The 22970-nt window shown below is 37.0% G+C and overlaps 1 protein-coding gene across 2 annotated transcripts in view; it reads left to right on the plus strand.

Moving 5' to 3' along the window:
• The window catches only part of COL9A1 (collagen type IX alpha 1 chain), a 75180-nt gene that overhangs the window by 24680 nt on the left and 27530 nt on the right, over positions 1-22970 (plus strand). For both annotated transcript variants that reach the window (XM_074581455.1, XM_074581456.1), the window contains exons 12-28: positions 204-239; positions 5009-5032; positions 5344-5397; positions 7092-7145; positions 8895-8927; positions 9025-9081; positions 9173-9226; positions 10566-10619; positions 13111-13164; positions 14613-14666; positions 15362-15415; positions 15587-15640; positions 15778-15831; positions 16036-16089; positions 17238-17282; positions 18081-18134; positions 18240-18293. In XM_074581455.1, the coding sequence (XP_074437556.1) occupies positions 204-239; positions 5009-5032; positions 5344-5397; positions 7092-7145; positions 8895-8927; positions 9025-9081; positions 9173-9226; positions 10566-10619; positions 13111-13164; positions 14613-14666; positions 15362-15415; positions 15587-15640; positions 15778-15831; positions 16036-16089; positions 17238-17282; positions 18081-18134; positions 18240-18293 (843 nt within the window). The remainder of the gene's footprint in view (positions 1-203; positions 240-5008; positions 5033-5343; positions 5398-7091; positions 7146-8894; positions 8928-9024; positions 9082-9172; positions 9227-10565; positions 10620-13110; positions 13165-14612; positions 14667-15361; positions 15416-15586; positions 15641-15777; positions 15832-16035; positions 16090-17237; positions 17283-18080; positions 18135-18239; positions 18294-22970) is intronic.

A 22970-nucleotide genomic window follows, 5' to 3' on the forward strand; every position in this document is an offset into this window, starting at 1 on the left:
AGGCTGTATCTTTTTAATATTGAGAAAGACTTTCCTTTCTATCAAGTCTCACTGAAACCAGCATAGCATTAATGAAGTGAATAATACTTGCAGAATATGTCCACTAAATGATACCTTCCAAAAGGTGAGAGCATCATCCTGTATGTTGTTTACAAAACTTTACCCTAATGCCTCTTGAAACACTCACTTTTTATCTTTTAAAGGGTGAGCCAGGACTGCCAGGTGCTCATGGACTTCCAGTAAGTAATACATTTAGTATATGAAGCGGCTTTTTAGACCTTCAGTACCACTGTGAAGGATCCTTACCATTAAATGTCGTGAAGAAAAGCCAGAAACTATTTCTGAGGTTTCAAAGAACTCATAAGATATTAAAGTAGTACATTAAGGAACCTTTTTGTCTTTATATCAAGGTGTGCAGATATTACTGAAAGGATATGTTTGGCTTGTAGGCTGTAGAAAGGAAAGGAGCATGTGTGATGTGGTCACAAGTTTTGGATGCATATCATTATTTTCCATCTCTTTGTGAAAATGCTGTAGAGACAGGAAAGTCCATGTTTTATTTGCATAAATTATTCCTGTTATTCCTGTGACAGTTATTCCTGTTTCAGCTCCTTGCCGTGTGTCTAGATAGGATAACTGAAGTGTAAATGCTGGATGGGACTTCCTGTGCTGTTCCATATGAAAACAAAAAAATATGAGGAAAGGATATGCAAAGATTACTGTTCCGGTTGGCATGCAGCTGGATTTAACATCCATCTTTGGGGGCTGAAAAGAATTGTGAATTTTAGGAATTTTTCAGGGTTGAAGAAGTGAATGATGGTTGGAATGTAGAAACTTAGATTATATAGGAATCCAGGAAAAGCCTCAAGGAAAATAAGTAATTCAGCAAGATGGCTGGCATGATAGGGCTGCACATAATGAAAATTTAATTGCAAATTAGATTATTTTTGGAGAAATTAATGGAATCAAATAAAAGAGGCATTGTATTCTGATATAACACTCCCTGAGGTGAAATTCTGTATCTTTGACTGTATCTTTGTATTTTTGACCCTGTCCCATTAACTTTCATTAAATTTATATTAAACTATAATTTTGATGTTTGTCCAGAGAGGAAATTATAACATTACTCTTCAAGATGTTACATTATAGGCATGTTCAAACTTAAGATGAATCATTCTATGTAGGTATTTGCACTTAATTTTCATGGGTGCTGTTTCTTACCTAACAATCTGGAAAATAGGTAATACTTTTCTAATGGCTGGTCAATCTGTAGACTCAGTATATGAGCTAAATTTAGTCACAGAAAATAGCAGAACTGAGAGAGCTTCTAGGCAGATGGACAGCCCTGTGTTTTTCTGCCAGGGGGCTGAGTGAGTTTGTTTGTTTGTTTATTTTAAATTTTTGCTGTCAAGTAGATGGGAATATAATTTCTGGGCCATATGCATTTTAAAATGTGTAGCTGAAATCAAGAGACAGCTTAACTCCTGTCAGATATGTTACCTGGATGATATGGAAAAATGTGTATATGAAATGAACTACTATGGCAGAAGAATAAAATGGGGAATTAAAGCTGAATTACTGAAATACTAGGTTAAAATACTGTAGTATTTTAGCCTGTCAACTGAAATAAAAGCTGACCCGAGGAAAATATGCATGATTTTACCTCACCATTAACAGACTAATGTGAGAATGAATAATTTAAGAGCCTTCAGAAAAAGTGGGTATATAAAATATACATAAAGAGGGTTAATCTCAATTTAGAAGTGGAGATGTTACTATGGGAAAGCTGCAAACTGGACCAATTTGTCAAAGTAGAATGCTGATTCCACTCAGAGCAGCACTTAACTGGTTCAGGTCTTTTGTGACCATATTTTGATACTGTAAAAGCAATAAATCTGATGAGATTTTGGACCATTGTTCAAAGTTTAGTGATTTTTTTTGTTTGTTTGTTTGTTTGTTTGCTCTGAGATTTTCAGTCTTAAGGTGATAATGCTTCGATGAACCTCAGTAAGAATTGCCTTTGGAGTTGTTCTGCCTTTGTATTTAAAGGTGAATCTGCAGGAATATTTATAATGAGGAAATGAGAATTCTTAGTTATTTAAAGGTAAAGAAAAGATGGATATACTTAGTCACCTCCTGTCATTACCTTTGTAATTATTAAGGTTCAGGTTAATCCTTAGACCTCACATTTTAGGAAGAAGCCTAGTGTTTGATTTTGTAGCTCCATGGTTGTTAACCCATACATACTGAATCCATGTGGAAAGATTAATGCTCAAAATAAATTTCTTGGCAAAATTCCATTTATACAGGCTTTCCTTTTGATGAATGGCTTTAAGCTGCTGAAGAAATAGAGCAGTTAATGAAAGTTTCTCAAAATGGCCAACACCGGTCATCTCACCTTTAGTGAGATTAAATTTAGAGTTTAAACCTAATTAAAAAAAAAAAAAAGGAAAAAAGAGTAGAAGTGGTAGAGCTGGAGTGTGATGGTTCTAATTCTCAGGTTCAGAGACTTTTTGAGAAGCTCTTACTACAAGTGTGACATAAGGGGGCTGTTTAACCTTTGCGGGTCTTTGGTTTGATCCATGAGACCTTGTTTATTAGAAACACAGTGAGCACACTTATGAGTCTGCATAATAGGTACATGATTATTTGAGTATTTAGGTGTAATTATGCACTGCTTTGAATTCACGCAGTGGCCTTTTGCAAGTGGAGTAGTCTCTGGATGGTTATCCAAAGACTTAATTCTCACAAAACCACTTGCTTAAGTTGTTAACATGCTCGGTGAAAACAGAAAGTCAGAAGTCTTGGCTACAACATTATTTAGTTGTAAATTATTATCACTGTTTTTCAAGCTCATCCAGTGGAATTTATTGGCTGAGTTAGGAATTCAGGGTAACTGAAAGAAAGCATATTAAGTATCTGAAGTTTTATATACAGCATTTGCTTTTCTGCTTCTGTCACCCTTTGTTCCCCAGAATGTATCCTGGCAATCTTCAGTTATCTTCTCTACTCCCCCTTTCCTCTATTTTTTTCCTGCTTCATCATTTAGTTTTAATTTGTTCTCTTTGTCTCGTCTCTTTTGTGGATAGTCTCTCAAATGACAGATTTACAAAATTAATTTGGGTAATTTACCACCAAATATTGGTGATATCTCTGATCTGGCCCTGGTAAATGGACCTGCGGCTGCTACATTCAGTACGTGCTTTGCACCCTTCACTCTGTTCTCTTTTAGTTTCGTTCCCTCTTTCTATTAGTTGATATTACTAGTGTTTTACAGATCTGGCACATGGGTAGGATTGTGTCTATTTAGTGATAGAGAAATTAATATTTTAAGGTCTGCTAAAGCACAGCTTCCGGCACAGGGTGCATATACAAATACTGGTATGTGACTCTTCGTGGTGGATGGAGGCGGATCTGTGTTGATCATGTGAAGGTACTTACCAGATCTACAGGGTGAGTGCCCCTGAACCAGTTGATTACATTGCCCATGCACTCCTTGTGCTCCATGGAGCAGATAAGCACCTCCAAAGCAGGCAGCAGGCATCTCGGGATGTAAGGCCACAGTCCCAGGCTGCCTGGTAGAAGCTTCCTCTTTAGGACACAAGCAGAGGCAGGAACACGGGCAGCTGGTTGGGATCATTAACTGCTCTGCGTAGGTTCTTCCTGGCTGATTGCCCTGGAGCTCTCAACTCCACAACTTGGTCTACTTGCAGGGAGTTCGTGGCCAGGAGGATGGAGTAGCTGGGTAAGGGGGAGGCATGGGTTGCTGGGGGACAGCCCCTGCTTCTGGGAGTCCTGCTTAGGAGGGTGAGGAATGGGCAATGGAACGGGCAAAGTTGGGGACTGGCTTCTCCTAGGCCTGTGTGTGGGCTGGACACAGTTAACTGTAGCTGCTTCTTTTGGTATCATATCACTGACTTTCCTGGCCACTTAGAGGTGGACTAGGAAGGGGATACTCCAGTGGGAACATACAAGTTTCTTTCTTTCAGAGGCAGATGATATTTTAATATCATATATGCGATGCAGTGAAAGTTTGATTTGTATAGTCAAATATAGACATTTATAATACAATGAATTGCAGCAAAGAAGTGTTAAGTAATACCAGAGAAATTATGTAGGTTATGCAAGATGAAAGTTTACTTTCTACTGCATATTAAATGGTTAAAATGGAATGACTCTGATAAATGCTTGACATTTTCCCTGTGTTATACCAAGTTTTTTAAAGACAACCTTGCCGATACGGTCCTGGTATGGTATTCTGTGGCTTTTAAGCTCCACTCGGCCCAGGCACTTTATTACATCAAATCTCCTGAAGATTTGAGTATGTTTGTGATTTTATATGCCAGCGTTATACACACCATTGACGCTGTTCTCCATAAAATTATCCATTTGCTTTAGTAATGCAAGACTGAGGGGGATCTGTTTTCTTAGAGGGAGTGTATTGTCCAAATAGGCAGAAACAAATTTGTATCTTGGACACTTCTCATTAAAATGATTCAGAGCAATACCGATGGAAAATGTAAACAGAAGCAGTTTTGTGCTCTTTCTGATTACCAAAAAGTGCTAGTTTAATGGACATAGACCTCGGGGAAGCGCTAGCAAAAAAAACCCCAACTTTTAAAAAAACCCTCTTTTATTATCAATTTAAATGCACTGTTAGAAGGAAATTATTATAGCATAGATGTGTTTGTCATGGTACTTGATAATTAGCTAAACCCAAAGACTTCAATGTCTTCATTCTTTTGTGGAAGTATATATATTTATAAATATGTGTAAATAAATGCTACTGCAAGGCAACTTAATCAATAGTTTAATTTTTCTCCTGATATTGATTATCTAGTAATACAACTGATATTTGACATTAGTGAAACAAGTTTTCAAAATGATTTTGCAGAATCAAACATCATTTTTTTTGGTACCTTTTAATCCTAAATATTCTGTTCTTGGCAAACAGCTTGACTAGGTGTGGAACCCTCCCCACATTTCTGACCTTTTTCATATTTCACAGGGCAAGGGACTTCTTGGACCACCTGTAAGTATAATTTTTACAATTCATAAATATACAGTTTAATGGATCCATTTAAATATTCAATAAAGCTGTTATACTGTAATAAAAAGTAATTCAGTGAAAAAAGAGACTGTTTTAATCCTGACATTTTACGTCTATTATGTATGCTTTCTTCAGCTGCTACTGGGGTTGCTTAGGTCTATGCTATGTAGGGCAAAAATACTGGTTTCTGAAGGCATAGTTTTTTGTTAGAGAGAATTACATGTTCTCACTCCTTGAATGCTTGTTATAGAGGTATTGTATGGTCTAAATACTATTTAACTTGGTTGTTACAGGGTCCAGCTGGTGCAGCAGGACTTCCTGGGGAAGTAGGTCGTGCTGGTCCACCTGTAAGTACTACCATGTTTGCTGAAAATGTAGATTTATTCAATTGCTAGAAGGTGCTTATAGGAAAAAAATGAATAGTCACTGTGCCGTCTAAACACTATTTGGATTACAACAGCACTTGAAAATACACTTTTTCCAGTAATCACCGGTAGAGGAAAGATTGTGTTTGAAGCTCGTCAGAAATAAGGAACAATATCACAAAGTCAGGGCCACCCATTAGGTTAGAACTAAATGTTTCATAGAGTGTCCCAAGCTCTTCTTCTCCTCTTATTCAAGGAAAGCTAAAATCAAACCTGCCAGAAATACAGGAAATGTAAAACTTAACATTACATGCAGAGCTTTAGCTTTACTCCTGTCTTCTCACATGTACATTATGGTACATGACCACATACTATTTATGTTTGCCGTTTGCATATCAGTGAACAAGGCAATTCAGTATTTCTTCTTAGTCTCATTTTAGATGTGACTCCATCTACTGACCTTAATGCTAAACTGTGCACTCAGTTTCAGCACACCATCATATTTTGACTTCATGCTTTACCACTGGCATGCAAATTGAAACCAATTGTTAATTTTTTACTTGAAATCTGAAATAGCATTAAAATTTTCTTTAATGAAGCCTCCTTTTTAATGCGCACCTCTCCCCGTGTGTTGCACTCAGTCATATTAATGAATATAAAAAAGAATATTAAAAACTGCCAATTTATTTCAGAGGAAGATCCATCTAGCTCACTGTCTTGTCTGTAGCAATGGCAATAATGGATACCTAGGGAAGTGTACAGGCTATTTGTAAAATGGCATTTTTCTGTCACACTGTGCCACGTTCTGGCAGTTGGCAGTTCAGAGACTGCCTGAATCAGAAACTGCATCTGTGCTGCCGTTTTCAAAAGCTACATATAAGCTTATCCTCCATTAACGCAATCAGTCCCTTTTTGGATACATATATATCATGGGCCTCCACGACACACTGTGATCATGAGTCCTACAATGTAATTATACCCTGTACGGAAGACAAATATTCCTTTTTAGTGTTTTTAAACCTATGGCTCTATAACTCATGCATTGTGAGAATTAGTGAATAATTTTTCTGTATTCATCTTGTTAATTTCATTTTTGATTTAATAACATATCAAACATAATATTGAAATGACAATATTAAGTTAAAGGCTGTCCCTGTCAGAATATTAGATTTATTTTACTTAAAAGCATTCAAAAAATAATTTGCAGAGGTCCTGTGTTGTCTTTACTTCTGAAAGCACTGGGCATCAAAACTTCATAAACAGGAGAAGATTCTGACTCTGTAAATTCATCTTGGGCTCTGATAAAGGGGATTTTTTCCTCTCTGTGCTTTGGGCATTTTTGCCAGTTATTATGATTCTTCTAATTGAGAACTTTAACAGTTATAAGACAGAGGAGTGCATAGAGGATCCTGTAGTCAGATGTTTCAGCTTTCTAAAGCATCTGAAAATTATTTTGTTTTTTGTGACTCCTATTCAACAACATCGTTCCCATTCTACTAAAAAATCGGTTTTCCCATTCTACTATGGGAGCCATGTTGTGGGCTTAGGTTTTAATTAGCTACCTAGCCTGTCCTTCTGTAGCTACTTCATTTCTCACTGTTGTTGGGTGATATCATATGTAACTGCTGTTTTTCGTTATTACTATGAATCAACGAAATTACTTTACCTTTTTTTAGGGAGATCCAGGAAAAAGAGGGCCACCAGGGCCACCAGGACCACCGGGTCCTCGGGTAAGTGATTGCCTTTAATATGGGCTAATGTCTGAATTATGTATTGTTGCTGCTTGAACAAAACTCTCAAGTCTTACAGCTGAGTCCTTCAACTGAATACCGACTGCTGGATGTCAGCAGGCTATATTAATTCATAATGTCTAAAGGTTTGCATTCAAAGCCTGAGATACAACTCATTTAATCATATCAACATTTGATCTTTCATTTAGAAAGCAAGTTTCTAGTCTTTATGGTTATAAAAGCTAGTTTGAAATGCAAACTGTGTAACTTCTGTCATGACATCTTCCCATTTCTGCAAATGGTCTGAAACTGTAACTTTTACAGGTGTTTAAAACTTCCCTGTGCATTTTAGTATTACTGTAACTATAGTCTCTGTTGGGCCTCACCGGTAGTACTTCATCAGAGGTATGCCTTTCTCTAGGAGGACAAAAATTTAATATTTGGCTCATGAGACAGAAATGCGTGCTCCCAACTGGGTTAAGTTCTAATGTCTTTCTTGCAACCAGGCCTGCTACTTGCAGGGGGTAGAAGAGAGCTTTACACCAGTGCTTTGCCTCTCCTGGGGAACGGTTATCTTATTTGAGGCTCTTGGGAGGAGGGATGCGCGTTATGCCTTTGTCTTGTGGCTATTTTACCTACCCAGAGAGAGGAAACGGTGGGCTTGGCAGACACATCAGAGGCTGGGTGCTGTGAAATGCAAACTGCTGGGAAACGTGTGTCATACTAACCTCTTTTTAAAAGCTGTACTGTTCCTTTGCTGGACAGACCCTAAATCCATATGCTTTATTTATGCCATGTTTCTTGTTTTCATGAAAGTTGCCAGAAAATTGGCAGAGGCATTGTAAAAGATGGGAACGGTAAAGTAGAGAAGAGTATTTAGGAAACAAGTAAAAACGAATTCTCAACAATGTCGTATGCTGCTTCTATTCCTTGCCAGTTTTGTCCTTTTTAGATTTCTGAAGTGCCACAATCCCACTCCAGTTGATGACATTATGGACCCAAACATACTCTCAGCGTTTTTTCAATCCTTCTGTATAAAAGGAGACCAGCTCATTCCTTAAACTCCCCTTTGTTGCTCTCTGAAACAGCGTGCTCCCTCCCGCTGGGCTTTAAAGAATCCAGCTGCTGCTGTGAAATCGTATTTTTCCCTGTTGTGCCTCATAAGCCGCCCATTAACTTCCATCAAGTATTTGATTTAATATGAGGAATGGTCTTCCCCCCACTGAGTCCATGTCATTGTACACTGATCTCTAGTTTATTGCAATTCCATTAACTGCCAGACATCTTGCTCCTCTACCAATACGTGTGTGGTGGGAAGATTATTTTCTCAGTAAAGATCTAAACCGAGATCTACTACCTTTTGCTGAATGGTAGTAAATTGGAAAAGTAAAAAATTATCCTTATTACAGAAATTGTCTTGGGTTTTGTTGGAAATTCATGAGGTTTGGATATATTTGCTCTGTATTTAATAGAAAACATGTTTTAGGTAGCATAAAAACCAAAAGAAATACTTCGTTTTTCAGAAAAGTTGATCTAAGTTAGAGGACAGGATTTTGTAGGCACCTGCAATCCTACAATAAGATCCTACAGTTTAGGTGCTTTTCACGTCAGAGATTCTTTGGTTGATTATACTTCTGATTCCCTCTTTAGATAGTAGTATTTTCTGTTTTGTTTAATGACTATAGTGTCTAATGAGTCAGGTCTGGTTGTTTCTCTTTTACTGACTTTGATTAATTTCATTTAATTTAGGGAACAATTGGCCTGCAAGATGGTGACCCGTTGGTAAGATAGTTGTCCATGTTTTTTTTTTTTTTTTTTAAATAGTCTCAGATAACTTTATTCAACCTATGTGGTCCTAATTATGTGGATGCTTCTCCAGTGTCCCAATGCTTGTCCACCTGGCCGCCCAGGACATGCTGGCTTAATGGGAATGAAGGTAAGAGAATCTGTTTGTTTGAGCATTCCTTACAGAGGCACTTTAGTAATATTTATTTATTTATTTATTTTGGTTTTTACATTTATTTTAGGGACAGAAAGGTTCAAAAGGAGAATCTGGTGAACCAGGAAAACAAGGTTATAAGGTAAAAAAAGAAAAAAAATTAAGAGGAAAACCTGCTCTTGTTTTTAGCAAGCTAATAGTAGTTTAGCCTCTTCTTCAAAAGCAGTGTTATATTTCGTGAGAACTATTAATTGTTTTACCAGAATGCATAAAGATATACTACATATCATAACGCTCCAGATTAACCAAAGGCATAGCTCTATTCTTCATTCAACTGTACTCTGTATTTATTACGATGAAGAAGTCATACTTCTCTTGCTTTTTATTGTGATATCATTCAATTTAATTAATATGGAACCTATGACCAAAACTGAAGTAAAATTTATTAATTGGAAAACTTCCAAACAGTTAAACGCAGAAGAAATCTGTGTATTTGCCAAGTAAATTGTTCTGTGGCACAGATGACTAGTAACAGGAAGAATGAGAGGGGGGAAAAATGTGTTTGTGAGGGAAAGGACACTGTAGATGTTCATAGGCAAATAAAGGTTATAACTGCAATAAAGAGGCAAAGTCTGATTCAGCTTGAAGACTGAAATGTGAACTCTTTTAAGGTGTTTCATTTGAATTAATCTTGTTTAATAATGAAATAAGAAAAGTTGGGAAGAAATGCACTGCCTTGATCCATGCTTCAATGCTGGAGGAGAAAAAGCAGAGAAGTGTTTGGTTTTTTTTTGTTTCTTTTTGTTTTTGTTTTTGTTTTTTTTTTTAAAAAAAAGGCTTTCTATTCCCAAGCATATGGAAAACAAATTTAATTTATCAGAAACAGTTCACCTATTTCTTCCTGGTTATTAAACAGTTGTCTTCTGCTCCAAATTCTCTTTTTGCAAATTAAACTGGCAGTAAGTACTGTTGTTCCATTACAGTGCACTGTGACTGTATGAGAGAGGTTATCATCGAATCATATAGGGGTTTCTTAGGATAAGGCATTTTACCATTTTAGTTTTCAAAAATTCTGAAGCGCAATGAGATATTGTGATGCAAAGCTACTAACATATCCAGTCTGTTCACATATATGAATATACTTTCATTACACTTTTAGTGTAAAAGAAGAACAAAAGCTAAAGAGATTAACATCAGGGAAAAAAACAACATCAAAGGAAGGACAGATTAAGAGTAAAATACCATTATTCTTTTTTATACTGGGGTTGCTTTGAAATTACCCTTTTGACTAATAGTTGAATGGAAAGTGAACCTAAATGGGTATCTGTCTATGTTCTGAGGAAGTAGTATGACTTCATTTGGGTTTCCTTCAAGAAGGACATGGTGATAGAAAACAGCACGCAGTAAATGTCCCTTCTATGATGAGGGAGCAATATGCATGCTATGGATTAGCTACAGATGTATTCCTTTTGCTTTCCCAGGGTGAAGAAGGAGACCAAGGACCCATTGGTGAAGTGGGAGCTCAAGGCCCTCCAGTAAAGTATTTCCTCTTAAATAGTGTTACCCATTTGCTTTATTATGTCATATCTTTTTTTTCTTATTACTGTAAGAAAACAGATATTATAAAATCTCCACGCACCTTCCTCTTTATTCTGCCACATTGTCTGTGAGTGAAAGTAGAATTATTTAAGTCCCTCCAAAAAGCTACATTATTGCTTGGCACAAAGCTCTAGATAGTTCTGTGGAAAGGCTTATTTTAAAAAGTATTTCATGTCCTAAATCTTGTGTTGTGCTTAGATTGTGCAAGTACTTGGTTTTTTTTTATTTGTGGTTCTTTTGCTGGTTTTGTTTTGTTTTTTTCATTGCCCTTCCTTTCCACAATTTTGATGACTCTGACTTCATCCTTGCAAAGCTACTGTTTGTTTAAAACATGGTCAACTGTGAAATTCAGGCTTAGCTAAAACTTGAGGGTGAAGTAGCAACCACTGAAGAACAGATTTTTTTTTTTATTATTTTTCTTATTTTTTTTTGGCTTTTAGCATGTCAAGGAAGGATCTTTCAATCACATCTATGATTTTGGAATTATTTTCTTGTCCTGCTTCACTTGACTTTGTTCTAGCACATACCTCCTCAGCTAGTTTCCTAATGAGGAGCTCTTCTTATGGTTACCACAGCTGAACAGAACAAAGGGCTCATTCTAAGTAAGAGAAATAGGCACAGGCATGACATATTTAATTTCTATAATTTATTTTCTGATGTGGTCTTGTGCTTTTTTCCTAGGTGTGAAACTATTTCTTTAACGCCATTGGTGTCTGGATGTGATATTGTAGAGGAGCTTACATTGATGCACATGACATCCAAATCCTAAATTACAGAATTCTTTATGAACATAAGACAACATAAACCTCTGGATTAGGACTAGAGAAAGATAAAGAAAGAACAGAGACTAAATAAAGGAAAGGGTGTAATCCTTCTTGTGTTTGATGCTGAAAAAAAATATCCCTGGTGCCCTGATGCAGAGAAAGTCTTTGTGTAAGATGCAGCCTCCGCTGTCTGAAGGGCCTGTGGGGATTGATTCATTTAATGTGGTTTGGTAAAGTTCCAATCACTGTGAAATAACACAGTAGAATTAAAAAACAATTAGAGACTGGCTTTCCTTCTGCCCCCCCCCCTTTTTTTTTTTTAAAACGCATTACTCATTTCACTTTACTGTTTCACCAGTTGATGACCTTACAAATAAGCTTTAAAATAATTGTTTCTTATTGAAAGGTAGGATTCATAATATGCAGAAAGTGATGTCAGATAGACAATCTGTGGAAAAGATTCATGTGGAAAAGAGGATAGACAAGGTTTCAGAGGCACAGACAGAGAGGCTGTAGGCTCTGTTGTGTTTTCTTGTATGTTTCTTACCTAAACGAATGTAAGGCTCAGATCCACAGAAGGGATTAGGAATCCGGTCTCCACAGCAACACCAGTAATCAGACACTTTTTTGTAATGCATTGCCAAGAAGACTTGCATAAGATAGCCACCTCTGGGAGAGGTGTTGCTTTTGTTTGAAAGTAGCAAGTACCACAGTGTGCCTACTTCCATCTCTGATCTTGGAACAAGGATTAGACCGTGGGTCTCTCCCCTGTTGGTCTGATGGAGTCATTGCTGCGTTATCGTGATTTTTTTCTCACATTTTGGGCTGACACAGCTTTAAATGTTGTGTGCAAGGTTCCATCTGACTTCATTGGCGTCAAGTAAAAGGGCTGCTCATGTAGAGTCTGGTCAAGAAGAAGGTTTGCCTATGCTGCGTTGAAGCGCCTGTAGCTGTTTCATTAACACAGTTGTTAATGAAACAATACTTGTTGCAGGACAAATGCCCTGCGGGTTTGGTCTCTCAGAGAGCAGACATGTCATGTAATTTCAGTCTCTCAGGAAGAGGAAATAATTGAAGCCAAATTTCCCACGAGACTGTATTTTCAAGGGAAATGATGACAGTTATGAAATATCGTGCTGCACTTGGATGTCTAATCAGTCCAGCCTCTCAGGTGTGGTGGGCATATAAACTTAGCACCTGTATTCTCAAAAACATTGCCTGATTTTTTGTCTACCTCTAGAGTTCTATAAAGTCTGATGGTACGTTTCTCCTGCATCCATTCTATACCCCACTTAAGACAACACAGCACTTTTGCAAAGAAGGCCTTCGTGTGTTCCTGTCACACAGGCTGCACAGGGAAAATGCTTCAACTCTGTGGTAGTCAAGAAGAGAAATCAGTGGGTTTTTTCAGTCCTTAAGGCCTATTTGTGGTTGTAGCATTCAACCCGATGGTTTTGTTATTATTTTAAAAAGTCTTAAATTAATAAAATACTACATTACTATATCAATTAAGAATCCTAATACAGAAGTAGCTGGATTTCTCCTTTTATACTAAGAAAATAGTACAATAAGCATTAAAAAAGCATGTAAAACTCTGAGTCTTCTGCCTGAAAACCAGCATGAAAAGATTTAAGCATAATTTGTGTATACTTTTCATTTTTAGGGCATCCTGGGTATCAGAGGTATAACTGGTATAATGGGACCTAAAGGTACCAAAGTAAGTATTAACCTTGCTTTCCATAAAATGGCCTGGATAAAAAAATGTACACCCCTGCATGTTTTTAAAGCTTATTTAAATTTCTCCTTTTTTCCCCTACACTTTCTCTCTCCCGATAGCTGTATTTCCACAGCTACTGTACTTCTGGCTAGGAAAAAAAGAAGCTTGGTCCTTCTCATTAATGAAGTATATGTACTCTTTACACCTTTTCCTCTGATCCTTGGATTTATAGCAGTTTGGCATGTCTGCAAGTATGTAGTTAGCAAGGTAGCAAGTTACAGCTGTTATAAGCTACAGCATATTTTATTTAAAGCTAAAATTTATTAAGCAGTCCCTCCTGTGATTTGCATCTTCTTGAAGGCTTTTGCTTCCACTGTCCCAGTTTTTGTCAGGATTTTTTTATTGAGAGTTTGTTCTTTTTCCATTCTTTCTGTCTCTTATATCTTTTGTGTCTTAAATTGCTGCCATTAGGATTCATGTTTATATGGTCTTTGCTGAGTAATTTTCCTGCTGTTCATCAATGTGTTTCTAACTGTTATTTCAAAACTGACTGTTACATTTGTATTCTTATGTTCTTGCTCAATCTATATGCCAAAAACTTCTGGAAGGAGTAAAATGTAGCAATCATGCCATTGTCTCCTTCTCCAGAAATGAAACCTTGGAAATCTTATTCCGTGATCGTCTGTGTTCAGAAACATCAATTTTGTCCTGATTATGAGCCTTCTCACGAGTGATCCTTCCTAACCTCTCAGACACCTTTGCTAAGCTATTACTATCTTTCTTTGCTTTTCTGGCCTTCTTTGTATCTTCTAATTCTTCGTAGTTATTTACCTTCATTTTTGTGCTCTTTTGCCTATTTGAAATATTTACTACATCTGTTTCACAAAGGAATTCCTTATTCTCAGTAAATCTTTTTGAGAACATTTATTTTTTCTCTCCATTTTAAATTAGTTACAGGGTAGCAGTTGCTTTGTTTTCTTGAAACATATGTGAGAAAAATAGCTGCACTGCACTTGATTTCAGTTCACATTTTAATGCTATTCTATTATGTGGTGAAGTATATAGTATTATTAAGGAAGATACGAACATTTTCTGAAGCAGCGTGAAAAGGTCTACCTCCTCGCTGTCTGATATGATTTTTTTCTTTTTTAGAGAATGAACTGAATGTCATTTTTTGAATGACATTTTTCCATAGTTAAAAACAACACCTTTCATACCTCCACAAAAAAACAGGACAGATTAAAAAAAATATAAAGTTTGCCAGAATTCCTTTGTTTGTTTTTTTGTTTGTTTGGGTTGGTGTTTCTTTTTTAAAAATTAAATTAAAGCTATAAAAAAATCCCTCAGCTGTAGAGAATTTGCAGCTCCCAGCAAACCACTAGGGAGCATAAATTGTTAGTGTTTCAGTACTTCATTTTAATGTCTTGCATTACCTGCTTGTTTTGTAGGGAGCTCGTGGGCTTGATGGTGACCCTGGTCCTCAAGGTCTTCCTGGTGCGCCTGTAAGTAGAGTGTGTGTTAGCCAAACACTTCCCAGGGACTACCCAGTTAGATACTAAGTCCTGAAAATTAGTGGCTGTCGATCAGAAAAGCCTCTGATTAATCCAGTTCCATTGATTTCCCATAGATGAATAAATGATATGACAGTGATGTCAAGTCCAGAATCCCTTACTGTCTCCAAGGAATTATGGAGTAGACAAACACATTTTAGCCTCACTATGTTATTGTTACCTCTTCATTCTGAGTCCTACTGTGCACTAGGATGGCTTGGAATTTTCAGGTTTTAAACTGGAAAATATTCATTCATTAGAACAAAACCAGTACAGGGCAATTTGTGCCTTCTTTTTTTTTTTTTTTTTTTTTATAATTCTTCCCCACTTCCTGCCCCCCCAGCTGGAATTTATGCTTGGAATAGCCAGCAACTGTATGGATTGAAGAAGTGAGTGCAACATCCTTTGCTTAGACACTCCTGAATTCCTAGGGGATGGCTTGAGCTGTGTTTTTTTAAATGTAGCTGTTAGCTGCAGTGTTAAGAAACTGCATTTTTAAATATAGTATGAGTTTAAGATGTCTGCTTTAACCAAGTGTGAATTGTACTGTTGTTGATTTACTGGTGGTTTTAGCTAATAATACAACTAAGTTTATTCTGGTTTTATTGCTAAAATAATCTTTTTTTTTTTTTTCTTTTTTCTTATAGGGGGATCAAGGACAGAGAGGTCCACTGGGAGAGGAAGGTCCGAAGGGAGAAAGGGTGAGCACAGACAAATTTCAACTCATGTTGACTTGCAAACATTGGTTACTTATAGCATATAAACATACAGCATAATTTGTACTCTCAAAGTAATGCATATCTGAATGAGTATGTGTTGACATCCTTTGCATCTGTCATTTCAGTGTGTTTAAAAATTATTATTATTCTTAGGGCCCTCAAGGTACAAGAGGAATAAATGGTCTCCCTGGGCCTAAAGGCGAGTCTGTACGTATATTTAATTCCTTCATTTGCTTCATGTCATGCTAATTTGTATATCAGAGTACTTAGGCAAAGAGTCTCCAACAATACATTCTTTTTTTTTTTTTCCCTTTTTTTGTTTTTTTTTTTTTTTTTCTTTCAAGGGCTTACCAGGAGTTGATGGCCGGGAAGGGATCCCTGGAATGCCTGGAGCAAAAGTAAGGCTTTGGTAGTGTCCCAGATTTATTCACTCATTTGTGGCTTTTTATTGTGCTGCTGCCCAAGGCTTTATGCACATTATTAGGGTCACTGAATGAACTTTCCCATCCTGCAGATCCAAAAGTACTGCAGCTCTGTGTTCCAGAAATAAAATTTTCCCTTTTGTTTGATTTGCATAAATTACAACTTAAAATATTTTTCAGGGCGAACCAGGAAAACCTGGAGCTCCAGGTGATGCAGGGCTTCAGGGACTGCCAGTAAGTATCTCGTACTTTACCTTTGAATGTTAGCTGAGTTCAAATCACACAAAGGCCACATATAGGTTAGTTTGATGCCAATGTTGGAGTAAATTAAGTGAAAACCTAAGCAAAAGGCTCAGGAAGAGTACGTGTAATGCAAGGGCAAATTCCGCTATGTGTATCCAAAACTTGCACAAAAGCCTAAATCTCCTCATGACACTGTAGTAAGGAACTCGGTCTTACGAAATGTTTGCGGACAGTATGCAATTCTTTTAGCGTTTCTTATGTCTGAGACCCTGTGGATATTATGGTGTGACCCCACGATTAGAGCTGGTCTCATTGTATTGACCAGGGCCAAACCGATTCCCAGGGTGAACTGGAAGAGCTGTCCTGCTAGTCTAACATACCTTAGATGAACAATCACCTCCTTTTGATATTCTGCTGTCTCAGAACATCTGGAATGCATCACGCTCATACTTCTTTCCATGGGGGGGACCAAGTTTTCTAGTGTATCCCCTGTGGTGAGGTTATGGGGAATCAGTAGTGCTTCATGGACCCTTTTAGAAGGTAATCCTTGCACATTAACTCAGTAAGTTTGAAAACCGTGCCAATTGTCAAAAGCTAAACAGAAATTTCTTTGAAACACTATGCTACAGGAGTAATTGCTCTGAGGATATAGTGAAGGAGCTGTATTAAAACAGAACTGGAAGTAAATTTGTCATACGAAGTAAGCTCTTGAGCTTGGAAGAAAATTTGGTAAAAGCATACTTGCTCTGAACTGTCAAGTAGAAGTGAGGAGGGGGATGAAATGCAAACAAAAAGCATTTACTAAACTCTCCACCTACAGCCTCAGAATACTGCGACAAAGAATCTATTTGTAGTATAAGCCAGGAAAAGCCACAACTCACTTTTCCATGCTCCTTTTGCCAATTTATGAAGTAGGAATAATACTCCTTTTGTGTTAATTTGAGAGTAGAAAGAATTCAAGCTTGGTCCATTATTGGATAAAAGTGCGATTGGATTAAAAAAAAAAATCATTATTGCATAAAAGCTATTGGATATCAAGTTAAAGGACTAAAAATACTTTAACATGATAAAGATGTTTTTTAACACCATTTCCAATCCCCTTAACAACAAATAAATACTGTAAATATTACTTCTTTCAGGGTTTGCCAGGCTCTCCGGGTGTGAAAGGCATTCCTGGGACAAAGGTAAATCATCTTGGGTATTGACTTTATTATAATATTGTACTTGTGCTTATCAAGTTCCAAAGTATTCAGTGAAATTTTATTAACTTTCTGTTGGGGTAAGAGACAAGCCTTTGGCTGAAAGAATTAAAGACATTCTTTTATCGACTTTAGTACTGTGGTTTTTCATTATTATTTTGCTACATGATGTGGTTTTAATGACTCCAGGCATTAAATAATACCTAAAAAAGGCCATTTCCTTTTAAATTTGTGGAAGTCATTGCTAGAGGAGGCATGTGACATGGCTATCTCACTACAGTTTGAAATGTGGGGTCTCATAATAAGAATAGTATTTTTTAGCTGCCATAAGTTGATTAAATCAGAGATTGTGATATCTATGTACCACCAAATTGCAACATCAATTCCAATTAAGTTTAAGAAAGTACTGTATGATTGAGACTATGGAATGCTTCAGACAAAAATGTTTAGGTTTAATGATAAGTAATTGAAAAAGAAAACTAGATTGAGATGTGAATTTCTTCTGAAATTACATAGAATTATATTATCCTTCAGTGATTTGAGAGCAGCAGTCAAGTCTATTTGGGATTTGTCAGGATGTAAACAACAAAAGAACTGAAATCTGACTTTTGAAACATTAGAAGGAATTAGGTGAAAGTTAAATGAAAACCAAAATAAAGATGGAAGTTAAAACATGAATACAGGCTGACTTTTTTGGACACTGTTGATTTCCTTATTTTTTTATTTTAAAATGCAACAGTAAACAATTGATTTGGCTAATATCTTTCATCTTTTGTCCAACAGGGTAATAGAGGTCCCCCTGGGGTGCCAGGTTTGATGGGAAATTCTGGTAAACCGGTGAGATCATTAATCTTATTCAGAAGATCTAGAAAAACAAAAAGTTTTGCTTTGTGCAAGAAATCACTTTTCAAATTTGTTGTATTCTTCCTATCCCAAAACCAGGGTGAACGGGGGCCAGAGGGAGAAGCAGGTCCAACAGGACCCCGGGGACCACCAGTAAGTATTGAGTAAATTTCTAACTGAGCATATGTAATACTGCAGCGTCTCAAGTCATGGTTGCTGAAACTAACCATGAAATAAAAATATTATTCAGTGCAAGTGCTAATTTTTAAGGTAAATACTAGGTGTTCTTACCCCCCTTTTGTACGAGGTGGATGTGCATCATCACATAGAGAAATCCAGAAGCACATGTCCTATGACTGTTTCTGGCTTTGGTGATAAATTAAATTTTAAACCTTTGTTTATATTCTTCTGGTCTTTGTTTATATCATTCTGGTCTTTGTTTTTAAATGTGCCGAGTAAAAGCCCAAACAGAGGGAATGAGGATGGTTTGTGACAAAAAGCTGGAACCAAACTCCCCTTCTTCCAGTGCAACAGTCAACTCCCACAGCTGGTATTGAAAAGTTTAAATTCACTGGCTGTCAGCAGATTGCTTGCTCTTGTCTTTAACTGTTTCAGCCTCTTAAAGAAGCTTGTGCTGTATATTACAAAGCTTAACTGTGTATTACAAGGTTTTGGACTTTGGAGTTAAGTATTCAGAACATGATTTTTTTTTATTTTTTTTTTTTTTGGCTAGGACCTATTTCTTACACATCTAATGTGAACAGTGAAGCAAGGTATGAAGGAAAGATAGCTGTATGTCCTACCTAGTAAAGAAAATGGCTAGAGACTGTCCTCAGCCCCCTTGGTCAACTGGCATGGTGTGATTTGTCTTCATACTGCTAAACTCCCTTAACAACCTCTCATGTCTAAGAGCAGGCTGGGTGCAAACAAGTTGCATATGGGGAACAGTCTCTTGCCTGTGTTCCCAAAACTGTTCCAGGGCATTCTCTAGGAAAGTCCAGTTCGCCTGAGACAAAAGCATGCTAACCATTTATCATGGATCGTGGTGGGATGCTGCTCAGGCCTGTGCCTCGGCCTTTTCTGGTGGGCACTATGGGTGTAGGTACAGTGATGTGAAGTGTAACATTTATCTCTGCTTGGAATCATTGATGCTGTAGTTTCTTTCACTGGAGATTTTCCTTAACACTAGAAAGATTCGGAAGACTGGAGGAATCGCTGGGCAGGTAGCTTGCTGCAGGAAATAAATGTGCTAAGGAAAGTGAACCGATGGCATGCTTGGCATACTCAATAGTCCGCTTGGTACAGACTTCTGATTCCCTGTAGAGTGGACCTGGCATGGATTGAAGTTATACAAGGTTGATGTAATTCCCCTTTGCTGTTAATCCTTTTGTGAGAGATGAGAGCGTCAGTGGTTTGAAAAAAATTTTCATATAGCAAAATTCAGTTTGACGACATTGACAAGGCTCCAGGCTCTGTAACCAATTGCTTTTGCAAACTTCTCTCTTGCCACTGATACCCTAGGGATACTTTCTTGGATTTTTCCTGGCTTCTGCTATCATGCAGTGACATAACAATTTTACACATGCAGTTGTAGGCTTATCTTCATACAGGGCCCAGAGAGTTACTGATAGGGATATATTTGTGTTTCATGGGTCAGGAATATCTTCTCTGAATTCACTCTTAAACATACAACAGGAGTCAGCCAAGTAACGGATTTTGTTTTCTTTTATTTTCTTCTGTTTTCTTCTATGCTTTGTGTTTTCATGTGCTAGATGCATTCATTCATGAGATCACATTTATTTTAGACTGAATCTTTGTCTGAATGTTGTGTCCACAGCTGCCTATGAAAGACATAAAAAGCAGATTATATGAGCATATACTTACTAGGATGGAATACAGGTATCTTCAGGCTCCCATATAGCCAGCTGGCAAACATTTATTTTCGTTGTTTGTATTTAAAAGTTTTGGGTGCACTAGAAAAAGTTTTCAGCCCTGTTCTTCTTGAGCTGATATTTTCTATACTTGTAATAGGAATAAGAATTATAATTGAATCAGACCAAAGTAATTGCCCACTCTGATAATGCACTGTAATCTGCTAAACTATGCTTTTAATCCTTACAATGTGAACATGAATTTACAAAATCAGCAGTCCATAGAACAGGAGTTGACATGCAAGGTTAATTATTAGTAACCCTGTAGTCAAACAGAAATACTTAATGCAGACTAAATACAGTGATTTTTCTGTTTATCGCTCTAGAGACCAGCAAGACATCTGGATATCTTGCCTTTATTTTCTCAGTCTTTACAAAGTGCACTTATTTTGGAAAACATGTGAACATTAGAACAAAAGCATAGAAAGAAAAAGCTTTTGGTCAATACAAAATGGAGAAAGGAAGTAAATTATTCATAATAAAGTAACTTTTCATGTAGAGCATTAAAGAGTAATCTACTTCTCATCTATAGCTCCTTTAAAGCTATAAAGAGACTTGAAAAATAACTAGGTTTAGCTTTCTTCTGCTCAAGACTACAGGCAGCATATGACTGGAATGGCTTTTTGGTGTGGGGTTTTTTTTTGGGGGGGGGGGGGAACACTGGGAAAAATCTCACTTCTACACAAAAACCTGGAATGATCAGGATTTTTTGATCAGGAAGGACACAGGGTTGGATTATTGAACCTTAGTGAGCTTTGGTCCAAGTTGAGTTTGTATTTATTTTCAGGGCAGAATAAAGAGTGTTTTCTCTTTCTTCTGCAGCATGTTTATGTGGTAGATAGATTTGAGCCTCAGCTTTTAGGACTCTGCCCTTACATTTCCAGGAAAAAAAATAAATCTGCTAGTAAAACAATTCTTCACGCCATGATTTTCAAACTTCTAAACCCAGAAATTTTGAAAATAAGTCGAGAAAAGCTTTTATAATTGCTCTAAAGAGAATTTTTTTAGAATTTTTCTTGTAAATATTTTTGTATTTTTTTGATTTTGAAATTTTCTTACAACCTTAACTTTTGATAGTTTTTGACCAAAGTAACCAAACACTTTCAAAGCCTGAGGATTTTGTGGTTACTATTCGGGCACTTTTCTTCTGCTTTTCCTTCCTCTTTTCCTCTTTCCCTAGAGAGGATAACTTTGAATTATCCTCTTTAGCACTGACCTCAGTTCTTTTCTTTCTCCTTTACCCTTTGTTCTATTTCACTGTTTGTAATAGAAGACTTGGGTAGAAGTCAAGAGAGGCTGGTTGTCTTCCTCGCAGGTGGAAAAAACCTTTATGTTTTGCAAGATATGGAGAACTTCAGTCCCTTAATGTATTGCTGCATGGCAGCAGCCACATGAGAGATCCTCTTCACTTTCCCATTTCACTTACCTTTGTTCTTCACATCACTGCTGGGGAAAGACAGCATGGCTGGTAGCTCCAGGAGGGCCATAACTGTAGAGGAAGGGATCTCAGTGAAAGTTTGTGGGGGGATAACAAGGCTGGCCCTGCTAATGTGGACAGCAGGCTGATATCTGCACGAGGGAAAAATAACATGCCAACATTTGTGTTATATTAAAAGAATTGCCTAACTTTTCAGATTTAGCTACTTGCACAAGACATCTTTTTGAAGGAAAATTTTCACTTCAACTACGTGTAGTTTTTTGAGGATTTAAACGATGGAGCGCTATTAAGCAATCATCAGTGACTCTGTGGGACAAATGAATGCTACTATACTGTTTACCAAATAGCCTGTAGCATCCTCTGGCATAAACCACGTTATTTCAATGTTATTTTTCATTATTAAACAGCTGTTGGAATGTATTTGGAACAGCATTTTTTACTAAGCAGCAGATTCAAATTTTGGCCTTTTGTGAGTCTGTAAACATTTACAGTTTCACAGGGAAGATATTAAATAGTTCACAACGAGATAACTAGCTTTAATTAAAAATAGGCAAACTCATGTTGGGAGACTCTTACCTCACTGCTGGAGAAAATTACTTTCAAAGGTACCATTTTAGTCTATCATTGCTTTTCCTTAGAAAACTTAAGTTGGCACCTGAGTGGAAGAAAAAGAATTTTACTTTGGTTGATTTAGTTTACTATACATCCCTTCAGTAAAACAGAAAAACAACTGGAGCAACATGGAAAATTTCTCTTTTCTGCACATTCTGCATTCCACTCTAATTGTTGGTTAACCTTATGTTTGCTTCACATTATGCTAGCCAATCCAAGTAATTACCAAACTCATTTGTGATTTAAACCTTTCTAAGCCAGTCATCATAGCAGGTGGCCCAAAGGAAGCAATTCTCAAACATCAGAGTGTCATTCCTAATCAGTGGAATGTAGCCATGCTCCCTAAGCTGCTTAACCATTTTCTTTCATATTTGCTGAGATTTAGTAAGATTTATTTTTTCATATTGTGTCTGCAGGAAATACTGACCCCTGCCCCTGCTTTTTTCATTCCTTGTTTTTCTTCAGCTGTTTAACCTTTAAATTGCTAATATTTGGAGAACACGTATCCCATCCTGCGGTTTTACAGTAAAAAGAGAGTTTGGAACATTTAAGTAACCATTTAACTTAAAGTTCAATGCTTGCCTAGCAAAATGAGCAAACTCAATTTGTATGCAGGCCAGCGTGTATACAATGTTAAGGGTTTAGGATGCAATACATGTTTTCGAACATTAGCAACTGACGTTAAGTATGTAGCTGCCTAAGACTTGATACCACAACCCCCTCTGAAAGACTTCTGAGGGGCCCTGGTTGGTTGGGCTGACTTGCTCTATGGAGATGCCTTTGCTATTATAAAGAGAGTACATTGGAATTGGTACTAAAATCTCAGATAACCTAAATTTAAGTTGAGAA

This window comes from Larus michahellis, chromosome 3 (genome assembly GCF_964199755.1).
Source record: "Larus michahellis chromosome 3, bLarMic1.1, whole genome shotgun sequence".
NCBI classification, from domain to species: domain Eukaryota; kingdom Metazoa; phylum Chordata; class Aves; order Charadriiformes; family Laridae; genus Larus; species Larus michahellis.